This window comes from Mauremys mutica, chromosome 3 (genome assembly GCF_020497125.1).
Source record: "Mauremys mutica isolate MM-2020 ecotype Southern chromosome 3, ASM2049712v1, whole genome shotgun sequence".
NCBI lineage: Eukaryota > Metazoa > Chordata > Testudines > Geoemydidae > Mauremys > Mauremys mutica.
In genome coordinates this window covers 204,604,070-204,616,800 of record NC_059074.1, presented here as the reverse complement: position 1 = coordinate 204,616,800, position 12,731 = coordinate 204,604,070, and the positions used below count along the sequence as shown (strand labels likewise).

At 49.4% G+C, this 12,731-nt stretch overlaps 1 protein-coding gene across 5 annotated transcripts in view; it reads right to left on the bottom strand.

Annotated features, from left to right (window-relative positions):
• DTD1 (D-aminoacyl-tRNA deacylase 1) overlaps positions 1-5,121 on the bottom strand; it is a 97,186-nt gene extending 92,065 nt beyond the window's left edge. For 4 of the 5 annotated variants that reach the window (XM_045010574.1, XM_045010573.1, XM_045010572.1 and 1 more), the window contains exons 1-2: positions 4,972-5,121; positions 868-958 (exon numbers count right to left, since the gene is read on the bottom strand). In XM_045010574.1, the coding sequence (XP_044866509.1) occupies positions 868-958; positions 4,972-5,014 (134 nt within the window). In that variant the 5' untranslated portion in view covers positions 5,015-5,121. The remainder of the gene's footprint in view (positions 1-867; positions 959-4,971) is intronic. The other variant, XM_045010571.1, reaches the window with a different exon arrangement.
• Positions 5,122-12,731: the final 7,610 nt, after the last annotated feature.

Genomic DNA, 12,731 nt, shown 5'->3' with positions numbered 1-12,731 from the left:
GAAATTAATCCCTTGGAGTTTGGGAATCTCTACATTCTAATCACCCAGGTGCAGTATTGATCACCAGCTTTCACGGTTACTAAAGCAAGTATGAGATACAGTGACTCAGTGAATTGAACACACTTTGAAGACAGGAAAAGTGAGATAAGGTAGCCCAACTTTACACAGAAGCACATTTTCAAATTTCCTGCCCATCTTCTAAAAATTTTAAGATTCTAACAAGTCAAGCCCCAGGACAGTTCACAACTCCACGCACCATTCTCTCTTCAGCGTCCAATGACAGTTGATTTCACCCATTCTCCACTCTTCTCTCTAATCACCAATGACTTCACTTATTTCATTCCCCTTCTCCTTCCCTCTCTAGACGTCTTTAGTTTTCTAACTCTTTCTTGTTTGACTTAAAGCGCTAAAGTTTTCATGTGCAGACTGAAAAGAGATCCTAAGATTTCTAGTATCACAAAATCTTTCAAATATGTTGTATGTTAACGTAAACAGTTTTTATAGTGACATACAGTAGAAATGTTTAAAACAACTATAACACCCAGAAAAAAACAATGGGAGGTTATTTTCTGGGGAAAACATGTAGTGGCTGGTTTATTTGTTTTGGGGAGACTTTTCCACAGTGCTGCATAAAATGAAGTGAAACTATATTTATTAGTCTCTAAGGTGCCACAAGTACTCCTCGTTCTTATAACCAGGAGGCCCACAATCAAAGTGTAACATAAAAAAAACGAACACGGAGAAGCTCACATTTACCTACAGCAAGAGGCCACTTTTTGAATATAGTTCTGTGATTACTGATTCGGAGTTAGTAGCATATGAATAAACAGGAATTAAAGGGAACACTCAATGCATGTCATAACTTACATGTGTTCTAGCTCTTTGTGAGTATCTTCCAAAGAAATACCCAGCAACACACAGATGCCTCTTCCAATGGAACTTATTTGTTCCCCACCCACTGCAGGACAACAACAAAAAAAAGAGTGTGAAATTAACACACTATCTGGTTTTATGGCACATGCAAGCATCAATTCCAACAGGCAATGGTACAATAAACGCTTTCTGGAAATGTCACTTGAATTTAAAGAGTTAACTAGCTATCTACAGCATGTACACCAATTCAATTTTACAGAGAGGACTGAAAGTCATTTCTGTGAAAGGAGAATTACCTTACGAGTAAGTTTAGCATCTTGCAATGCTGTAAGAAAACTCAGAACATGTACACACGCCATACCAGCATTCCAAATGTTTACTCCCCATTATACATTTCTATCATCGGTTTAAAGGCAATATTTAGTGCCCCGGCCCCATGTTTTGAGAGTTACAAAATATCAGCCTCTTGCCTCTCATGAAATTGATTTGCTAAATGAAGAGGCGATTTGGCAGCTCAATATGCTTGCTCCGGTGTTTCAAAACATTGCATGAAGTGTTTTAGCCCGGCATTATAGTCATTATAGTCAACGTGAGTCACGTGGTTAAGAACATGAAAAAATTCTTTGAAAATTTACCCAACTATATGAAATCAATAAACTCATTTGATTTCTGCATTGCAGAAGTCCCTACAAAAATTAACATTTTCAAAAGATTGATTTTTTGGTTGTTGTTTTCACTGCAAAAAATAAGTTGCATTCAACGTTTTGGTTTTTCAAGGTTTGCAAAGAGACGAGCATTATGGTGCAGAGGCTAAGGCCCTACGCTGAGACCCAGCAGACCTGTGTTCTCCACCGCTCTCAAGTTGGCTGAGCAGTCTACCGGGTCCTGAGTGATTGGGGGGAGGGGGGGAGGGGGTTTGAGTGATTGGGGGGGGAGGGGGTTTGAGTGTTTTTCTAAATGTAATGCTCTAATACAAGCACAGCTATTGAACTTGAAGCAGGAATTAATACAGGGACATCCTGTGACCCTTGTTATGCAGAAAGTCAGACGAGATCATCACAACGGTCCCTTCTGGCCTTCGAATCTATCTACGAAAACAGATCTTGGTATATGTGGGCCAATTCTACCCAACCGCATGAAAACAAATATCAGTTTCATGACATCCAAAATAAAATATGTCCCTCCAGGCCCATTGTAATATGCTCAGAGAGATAAAAAGTGATTTTAATGAGAACCCATGGCCATGGCTAGGATTATTTTATTTAGATTTATACAACATCTAAAAAAACCCACTGAGCTAAGCGCATTTTAATATTGGTTAAAAAACACAACCATACCTGTACAAACAAGAAAAAAGGCCAGTGGCTACGCACGAAACAGAATATAAAATGCCATGAAAGATGAGAGTCAAAGCCATGAACAGAACCTTACCCACCCTCCAGCATGTCCTCGCTCAAAAACCTGCAACAAGTGACTGACTGCGTAGCACACCTGGAGGGTCAGTAGATTTGCAATTTCCAATGAGGGTTTGGAAGGAGCAAATTATAGAGCTGAAGGCCCTTCATGCAGGCTATCTTGTACCCAGCCTCCTCTGATTGCTACTGAGAGGTCACCAATTCAAGCACCTCTGCTGATCTCAACTGTATTTACCTCAGATAGACATGTCCCCAAGCCACTTATGTCTTTATGGGTCAAAGCCAACACCTTAAATCCCATCCACAAATCAGGTAATCAGCGTGGATCACAGAGCACTGGTGCCGTGCTCCCCGTAAGATACGCCGATTAATAAGTAGGGTTGCTGTATTGACGGTCTGCTTCAGTTTCCAGATGGATTTAAGGGGGAGCCCCAAATTGAATGTATTGCACTATTATTATCTTCTGTCCTGAGGTAGCATCTCGGATCCCGAGTTATATACCAGTGCCCTGCTGTCATAGACAGACAGACAGACAACCTGCCCTCTGGACTATGACAACTGAACGAGATAGGTTATGAGCAGGTCAGGTCAAATCAAATGTCGCAGTCATGCTGGAAGTGCACATCAATCAGTTCCTTCACGGAAAGGGGCCTTTTAACAGTCTACCAACAACAAAACTTTGAACTTCATTGGGAGGCTCCCAGAGAGCAGGCGTAGCCGAATGTAGCAATGGGAGAATAATGATAATACATTTACAGACGCTCCCCAACTCGAATTTTGCATAAGTCGGAAATGTATAGCCGACCATTTCGCAAAAAAAAAAAAAAAAAACCCTCCTATTTCTAGCTTATGGAACTTTTTCCATAAATGCAGATTTGTGTAAGTCAGGTTTGCGTAAACCAGAGGGCGTCTGTAGATCAGTAGATCTAAAAGCACTATACAAAGGAGTTATAAATCATTATCTCCATTTTACAGATGGGGAAACTGAGGCATGTAGAAGTGAAATAACTTGCCCAAGATGACCCAGCAACCCGGGGCAGAGCTGGCAATAGAACCCAGGAGTCACAAGTCCCTGTCCAGTGCTCTCTCCACTACTCATCCTTTTCTTCGAGTCCTTCTCCCTCAGTGAATAGCTATAGTGCCTGCTCCCCAGCTGCTTGGAGATTTATCCAACTGCAACAGAATGGTTTTCACTTTAGTGTTGTGGGCTCCGCAGCTGTCCAAAGATCCTAAATATCAGCAGAGAGAACCAAGGGAGCCATGGTCTGTTCTCTTTGTGGCACAACTCAGCAAAGCACTGAGCAGCAGCAGTGGCACTGGGGCTGGCTGCAGGCTCAGGAAGGCAGCACTAACATTTAGAAGGGTTTTTGTTTTGTTTTTAATCTTGAAGCAGATTTTGAATGAAAGCTTTGACTCAGCACAAGGTGATGGGGCTCGTCTAGGAAAGCTTTGTAGTGGTTTACTCAAGGTTTAGTAAAGAGAATGGGTGGGTGGGCCAGTGTGTGTGTCGGGGGGTAGGAACAGTTGGGTGCGATGGATTGTAGATACATAAAGGGAGTGGAAGGGTGGGATGTGGGAACATGGGCTGAGGGGGCCAGTGGGTGGGATGAACGGTGGATACAGGGAATGTGTATGCGGGTGAGGAGGACAGTGGGAGAGGGTAGGACAGTGCAGGGGCGGGAGGGACACTGGGTGCACGGATAGGTGGGTGCTGGGGAGTGTGGGTGGGTGCAGAGGCAGCATTTGCAGGTACGTGGGTGGGAAGGTCAGTGGGGGCCGGGGCAGCATGTGGGAGGGATAGCGGACTCAGGGGCTGATGGGTGGGTGGGAAGGAGATGGGATGCAGGGGAGAGTGGGAAAGATAGGGGTGCAGGGGGAGGGTGGGCATGCAAGGGGGTGGGACGGACCCAAGGAGCAGGGCGTGAGGGTAGGACACGGGGTGCTGTGGAGGATGGAAAGGACAGCGGGGGAGGGCAGGGTGCAAGGGGAGAGAGAAGGACAGGACGTGCATGGGGAGCGGGTGCAAGGGGAAGGATGCACGGGGAGGAGGAAGGACAAGGGGTGCAGGTGTGGGGGGCAGAGGGGGAAGGCCAGAGAGGGCAAGGGGACGGGGTGCAGGGGGAAGACACAGTGCAGGGGCAGTGGGGAGGATGGGGGCGCAGGGGAAGGGCAGGGTGCAAGAAGGATGGGGTGCAAAGAGATGGGGGTGCAGAGGACGAATGAGTTGCAAGAAGGACGGGGTGCAGGGGGAGGTTGTACGGGAGAGGGGAGTGCAGGGAAAAAATGGGGGAGGGGGTACATGGGGAGGGGTAGCAGGGGGAAGGACAAGGGAGGGGTGCAGGGGTACATGGGGAGGGGGTGCAGGGGGTGGAAGGGGAGGAGGAAGGACAGGGGACAGGGGAAGAGGGTTCAAGGGGAGAAGAGGGTGGAAGGGAAGGGGGAAGGGCGGGGGAAGGACAGGGAGGGGTACATGGGGAAGGGGGTGCAGGGGAAGGCGAGGGGGAAGGATGGGGGTGCAGAGGAAGGGGGTTCAAGGGGAGAAGGGGCGGAAGAGGCGGGGGAAGGACGGGGGGTGGGGGGAAGGACGGGGAGGGGTAAATGGGGGCGGGGGAAGGCCCCCGAGGGCCGGGGGGCAGGAGGGCGAAGCCGGGGGCGGCCGGCAGGGGCCCGGCCCGGCACTGACCTGTCACGCTGGCCTGGGTGACCCGCTGGATTATCGCCTTCATGGTGCCGAGGTGGCGGAGCCAGGCCCGGCCGGGGATCAGCGGCGGGATCCGGAATCAGCGGCCGCGGCCGCCCCCGCCAGGCCCCAGCGGGCACTGCAGCAGCCCGGCCCCAGCCCGGCCGGGGGGATGCGAGCTCCGCCCCTGGCGGAGGGAGGGGGACGGGACAGCCCCTATGGAGAGAATAGGGGCATTCCCCATAGGGGAGGAATAGTCCGGGGGGGGGAGGTGAAGCAGCCCCTATAGAAAGGGGACAGGCCAGATAGGGGAGGAATTGAGGCAGACCCCATGGAGCGAATGAGGGACACTCCCTCTAGGGGTGGGAAATGGGGGGCAGTCCCCATAGACTGGGGGACACTCCCTCTAGGGGTGGGAAATGGGGGGCAGTCCCCATAGACTGGGGGACACTCCCTCTAGGGGTGGGGAATGGGGGGCAGTCCCCATAGACTGGGGGACACTCCCTCTGGGAGTGGGAAATGGGGGGCAGTCCCCATAGACTGGGGGACACTCCCTCTGGGAGTGGGAAATGGGGGGCAGTCCCCATAGACTGGGGGACACTCCCTCTAGGAGTGGGAAATGGGGGGCAGTCCCCATAGACTGGGGGACACTCCCTCTAGGAGTGGGAAATACTGTCGCCCTTGAAAATGAAATCAGGATGTTTGCTGAGATACAGAGGTCAGAAGAGGATCTTGCTTCACAGCTGCGAAGCCAGTCTTGGACATAGGTGAGCAGGCTTTGATGCTCTGTCAGTCAGCAGAAAGGCTGCTATTGATCCTGGCTGGTTTTAATGTAAGGGATATATACACACAGGTGAGAGATCCTGGTTTTAGCTCTGTGATTGGTTTTCCTCCACATTTATGTCAAGTGACCACATTAAACAGCGCTCTGTGCATGCCGCTATTCTGTTGCCACAGAAATAGCCACTTTCACCACAAAATTCCTGAGTGTCATTTTGCCACCACTCCCCGGTGGCCTTTAGCTTACCCACTTGGCAGCATATGCTAGTGGCGGTTTTCAAGGCAGAGCAGCAGGCACTGACGTGGTGAGCCTTTCCAAGTTCAGCACAGCACTGAACTTTAAGGATGATACTAATGGCACCAACATTAAAGCAAGGAACAACTGACAGGCAGGGGAGTCACTCTGAAGAGTCCCAAGTGTTGAGAAAGGCGGAAGCATGAGGTGGTAGAAATATGAACTAATTAATTCTTGGTGGTGAATTTGAAGAGGGACAGGGCCTGGGAATCAGCATGGAACTAATGGATTGTGCGTGTTCAGAAGATGGGGAGTAATTTCTCCAAGGTTAATTTCTCTAACCTTCACTGAGCGTGCTGCAAATGGGTTTGGCAAGCTCCACATCTGACGACAATGACAACTGAGGTAGAAAATTGGAGGGAAGGCTGTGGTAAAGGTTTGCATCGCACTTCTATCTGAAAAATGTCTTTATGCTTTTGATAGCACTTTTTATCTACTGGGACTGGGCGATAGGTGATGGATCACTTGATTATCTGTTCTGTTCATTCCCTCTGAGGAACCTGGCATTGGCCACTGTACAAATAGGAAAAAATATATCAGCCTGCAACAACTGGCAGCAAAACTCAGGTCAAATAGTTGTACCTGAAACTACTTGTAATTCTTTTTTAAATGACTAGATTGCAAGTTGATTGTGTCCATTTTAAAGAAAAAAAAAAGGTGAATAAGGCCTTGACCTGGTTTATAATATTTAAAGTGTGCCACACAGTTCTTTTGGCAAAGAAAGATGATGCATTTCATTAGCAGGCTAAATAGACCCATTTCCCCTCCACAATTACTCCATAACTAGGCCTACATGCTTCTTAAAATACAGACTTAATTTAAAAGGTCTTTATGAAAATCTGCCTTTGGTTGCAATAATAGTCTTCCATGGGAGCAGGACTAGATTCTTTAACTCAGTAAACTCCACCTCCGCCCTCTTACTAAAAGCTTTCTTTGGCTGTTCATTCACCATTTCAGAGCAGCACAGACACTTCTTTCAAAGTAAATGCAAATATCTCCCACTGATGGACTCATCCCTTACATACACTACATACTAGCAACTGTCAATGGTCATGTATAAGTCTTTTGTGTTATAGAGTTCGTCTATCCTGAAGATACCACACTTAGGTGTTTTTTGTTTTAAAGTCCTTGGCGATACCTCAAGCAGGAATTTCTTTTCTAAACAAAGTTGATTTTTTTGTCCTGTGTTTCAAATAGTGCTCAATTCATGGCTGTTCTTATAGGTTTTTTAAATCTACCTCACTTTAAACAATGCCTAACTGTAATCAAATATTAATTACTTGTGGATTAGCATCACTGCTGTCAACATGGATTTGGGAATACTGGTTAGTTTCTTAATACTATAAATCCAGCAGAGGAAGCACAAAACATCTCTTAAGCACCTGCCTTTTAAAATTTTCTAGTTTTGTGATTAATCCAGATGTTCTCTCCCCCCACCCATTATAATTTTAAGATTTTTTTAACTACTGCAAAACAATCAAGGTTTAAGAGATGAAAGATTTTACTCTATTCCCAATCTGAAGTTATTCTAAAGATAGAGCAGTAAATGTGAAATGCTATGACCTCCACATCATGTGTTCAATTAGTAAGTTTAAAAAAGAAAAGTTGCTTCCATAGCTGCTACTGCTATAAAATCCTGCTGAGCTCTGAAAATTAAACTCTGTTCTTTCCCGTTTACTGATCTTCCCTAACCCAGATGAGATATAATATAGTGGTAGTCAAAATGCAATTATGGCAAACACCTCATTGGTTAAGATTCTGTAAATGGTACTTTGTAAAAAAGACATAATCAACTTGAAGTCTAAGTAACTTCAAGTACACCTGCCCTATGTTTGCAGTTAATGTGCATCTCTCCTCCGTTGCTGTCTGAAAGAGCCACAAACACAAGGAAAAATGTCAAAGCACTAGATGAGCAAACTGAAAACAGAGAAAGATATTTCTCTACTCTTTTCAGTTAGTGATCTCACATGTTACTTGTAATACAAGTAGGCTAGTCAATGTTTGCACAGTACTTTGAGTATGGCAAGTGCCGGGTAAGTGTTACATATCAGTAGCAAATAAAATAAAAGTTCAGGCATCATTTTGATTTTTATAGTAGGCCTTAACAATTCTCTTGCTGAAGTTCCAGCCAGAAAACAGACCAGCTCAGTCTCCCATATCTGTGTTGGCTCTGCCATGCTAAGAGAAATAAAAATACATTTACCAGTACAGTAACTCTGTATACACACAGAGGTGACTCTGAATACACATAGTGAACTGATCTGTGGAGTAAAATAGTGAGATTCTCACCAAGGTGCTCTTCAGATAGGAGCCACACTTTTAAGTTGTTGCTAATGCAACTTTACATATAAACAAATTGCTTCAAGAAAGTGACCTCGTAGAACAGTTGAATCATGAACATCGACAAAGCTATTGGTGAGTGCAGTTAATATTGGGCACTATTTACACCTTTAACTTCACTCCTTTAGGAAAAGAGATGAAATAGATGAGTTACTCCTACTGAGTGGTGTACACTTGAGTCACTCAATTGTGTTTTTAAGAGATGAATTTCTATATTCCTTTACGTATTAAAGTTGGAAAATGGGACTGGAAGTAGATAACATGAGGACTCTCTCAAAAGCCAACAACATAAAACATAATTCACTTTACTGGAAGAGCAGTTGGTGTCCAAGATTGTGAATGAGAGACAATCTCTAAACTGACTGAAATTTCTTATCTGATCAAAGCTAAAGCTCTAGAGAGGAAATCATGTTAATTTAGTAGACACTACATGGGGTGCAAAATCATTAAAATAAACTTCAAACTATACAGATTTAATTACAGGAAGTTTAATAATTTGTAACTTGTTTAATATTTCAGCCCTGTAAGCGTTTTTGGGAAAAAACTCCGTCTTTAACAGAGTTGAAAAGGTTTACTAGGCTTTGCAAATCATTCCGGGGTTTGTTGTTTTTTGTAGGCAGGAGAAAGCATGTGTGTGTTTGTGGTGTTTTTTTGTTTGTTTGTTTTTAATTGAAATAGATAAAACCTGCTCTTCAACAAAAGACTTTTCATGTCCAAGCAAGCCATCTTGATGCAAGCCATTTCTCTTGTATACGTATCAAATTCCTAATTTTCAGGATCAGTTACTCTTCTGGACCAGGGCCATCACTGGTTGCAAAGAATGATTTCACTTTATAATACAGTCCAGTTATAGGACGTGAAGGATTCTGTTTATACGTTATTGTTGATGTGAAAAAGGCATCTGCTGGAGTTTGCCATGGAGGTATTCTTTCTTCATCTAAAAAAAAAAAAAAAAGTCATTCTTAGGCACTCTCTCTCGTTTCCCTGCTTATGGCTGCCAACACAGTTGTATCAGGATACTGTATAACAACTATATTTTTAGTCAGTTTGTGGTTCACTTAACTGCTTCCCAAAATGTAGGAAGGAACAAATGACATTTTTAGAAACAATTTAAAATCCAATTTAGAACATAAGAACAGCTGTACTGGGTCAGACCAAAGGTCCATCTAGCCCAGTATCTGTCTACTGACAGTGGCCAAAGCCAGGTGCCCCAGAGGGAGTGAACCTAACAGGCAATGATCAAGTGATCTCTCTCCTGCCATCCATCTCCATCCTCTGACAGACAGAGGCTAGGGACACCATTCCTTACCCCATCCTAGCTAATAGCCATTTATGGACTTAACCTCCATGAATTTATCCAGTTCTCTTTTAAACGCTGTTATAGTCCTAACCTTCACAACCTCCTCTGGTAAGGAGTTCCACAAGTTGACTGTGCGCTGGGTGAAGAACTTCCTTTTATTTGTTTTAAACCTGCTGCCTATTAATTTCATTTGGTGACCCCTAGTTCTTGTATTATGGGAGTAAGTAAATAACTTTTCCTTATCCACTTTCTCCACATAACTCATGATTTTATATACCTCTATCATGTCCCCCCTTAGTCTCCTCTTTTCCAAGCTGAAGAGTCCTAGCCTCTTTAATCTTTCCTCATATGGGACCCTCTCCAAACCCCTAATCATTTTAGTTGCCCTTTTCTGAACCTTTTCTTTTTGTGTACTACATGAAATTTAAAACATTTGAAAGGGCCAGTTTGGTACTGGCATCTGAATTATTAAGCCATAACACTGATAAACGGCAGGAACAAATGAATAACCTTGACAGCCTTTTCGGCACTATCCACCAACCAGTTATAAAACCAGATTGAAATTTTGGGTGTATTCTGGGGAGATTTACAAGACAACTGAAAGCAAGACTAATCCTAAATATATTTGGCATGCATGTAAGCCACATGGATTTTGTGTGTGTGGACATGGTGTATTTTACAAGCATATTGAGCTAACAAAATTGTTCTTAAGTGTGTTGAGTATAGACAGAGCCTAGGCGTGAAAAGCTCAATCTCCGAGATCATTCATGTTTGGCCCCTCTGCTGAGACTTGCCAAACAGTGTCAATGCTGGGTTTTTCAATAGCCTCAGCATTGCTGACATTTCTAAGCTAAAATGAACAACCAGGAAACAAAATGTTTTTGACACAAAACTGTCAAGACTTCTTTATATATCATCCAGTAGCAAATATGGGTGCAAGCTTCCCTCCCTCTTAGGCCCTTTGTAGCTCACCTCCAAGTTACAAGTCAAAGGCAACTCACCCACTGAACTGAGGCCTAAATATTGACTGAGCCCTTCCTTGACCCCCTCCTGTTGCAGGCGCCGCTAAACGCGCGCACCGTTAAGTGTGGGTGCAAAACTGGGGGGCCGCCACCCACTCGAGCCGGGGCTCTGCCGGCGCACGCGGGTAGCCGCGCTTCCAGCCGCCGCTAATCTCCCCGACGTTCAGCTGCGACCACCCAGCCCGGCACCCGAAACAGGGAGCGCAGCGAGGCCGCCCGGTGTCCCCCCCACGCGGGCGGGCCTAGCCCCCTCCCACCTCACCACACACACACCCACGCGGGCGGGCCTAGCCCCCCCCACACCCACACCCACGCGGGCGGGCCTAGCCCCCCCCACCCACGCGGGCGGGCCTAGCCCCCCCCCACACCCACACCCACGCGGGCGGGCCTAGCCCCCCCCCACCCACACCCACGCGGGCGGGCGGGCCTAGCCCCCTCCCCACACCCACACCCACGCGGGCGGGCGGGCCTAGCCCCCTCCCCACACCCACACCCACGCGGGCGGGCGGGCCTAGCCCCCCCCCACACCCACACCCACGCGGGCGGGCGGGCCTAGCCCCCCCCCCCACCCACCCCCCCGCGGGCGGGCGGGCCTAGCCCCCCCCCACACCCACGCGGGCGGGCGGGCCTAGCCCCCCCCCACACCCACACCCACGCGGGCGGGCGGGCCTAGCCTCCCCTCCCACCACCCCCCACGGGCGGACGGGCCTGGTCCTGGGCCTAGCCCCACCCCGGGACACGTCCGGCCCAGGCGGGCCCGGCCCGTACCGGGCGGCGGCTGCTCCGGGTGGTCCTTCCAGTTGTAGTAGAGGACGCAGCCCAGGAGGGTCCAGCCGCCCAGGGCGTACAGCAGCGCAAACCGCGCCTTCCAGCGCAGCGCCTGCTGCGGCTGCATCCTCCGGCCGGGCCGCGCCGCGCCGCCAGCCAGCCACGCGGGAGCAAGCGCGGTCTCGCGCAGGCGCTCGGCCCCGGCCGCTGCGGCGGGGCGGGGCGGGGCGGGGCGGGGCAGGCCTAGCCCCTCCCCAGAGACCCCGCCCCCGCGCCCGCCCTGAGGCGGGGACCCCCCGTCGCTCCCAGCCCCCTGGGCCGGGTTATGGCGGCCGGCAGGAGCGGCCGCCCAGGGCCCCGCAAAACCACGTCCCAGGCAGCGACCTCGGGCCGCTAAAAGCGGGTGTGGGAGGTGGCTCCGCGCGCCGCCCCGCCTCCAGCCTGTCCCCGCAGCTCCCATGGGCCGGTCGCAGCAGCTGGCTGCTTCCAGGGGGCGGCCTGGGGGCCACTGCAGCAGGGCCGCCCAGAGGATTCCGGGGTCTTGGGCGGCGGGGGTGTCCTTCAGCTCCAGGACCCGCCGCCAAAGAGCCCCAAAGACCCACGGCGGGGACCCCCTGCCGCCGAAGCGCAGCCCCCACCGCGGGTCTTCGGGGCACTTCAGCGGCAGGTCCCGGAACGGCAGGACCCCCCTCCCCCGCCGCCGAATTACCGCGGAAGACCCAGCTGCACTCCAGCGGCGGGTCCCGCTTCAGCGGTAATTCGGGGCAGGGGTCCTTCTGTCCCGGAGAGGAAGGACCCCCCCTCCCCCGCCAGCGAAGAAGCTCCGGGGCCTCTGGAGCGAGTGAAGGACCCTCCTCCAGGGGTCCCGAAAAACTCTCGTGGGGGCCCCTGCTGGGCCCGGGGCAAATTGCCCCTCTTGCCCCCCCCCACCCCCCTGCACTGCAGGCAGGCAGCCAGAGGCCCCTGTGGTTAGCCATTCCTGGCCCGAGCCTGCACCTCGCACCCCCTCCTGTACCCCCACCCCCTGCTCAGAGCCCCCTCCTGCGCCCAAACTCCTGCCCAGACCCTGCACCCCTCCTCTACACCCCCACCCTCTGCCCCAGCTCAGAACCCCTCTGGCACCCTGAGCTCAGGGGGAAAGGGTGCAAAAAGTGATGCTGGGTTCAGGGGGGGAGACTGTGTGGGTAAGTGGGCCAGGAGGTTACACACCCAAAGCAGGGAATTAGGAGAGGGAGCTGTTTGTGTCATTACATGGGCC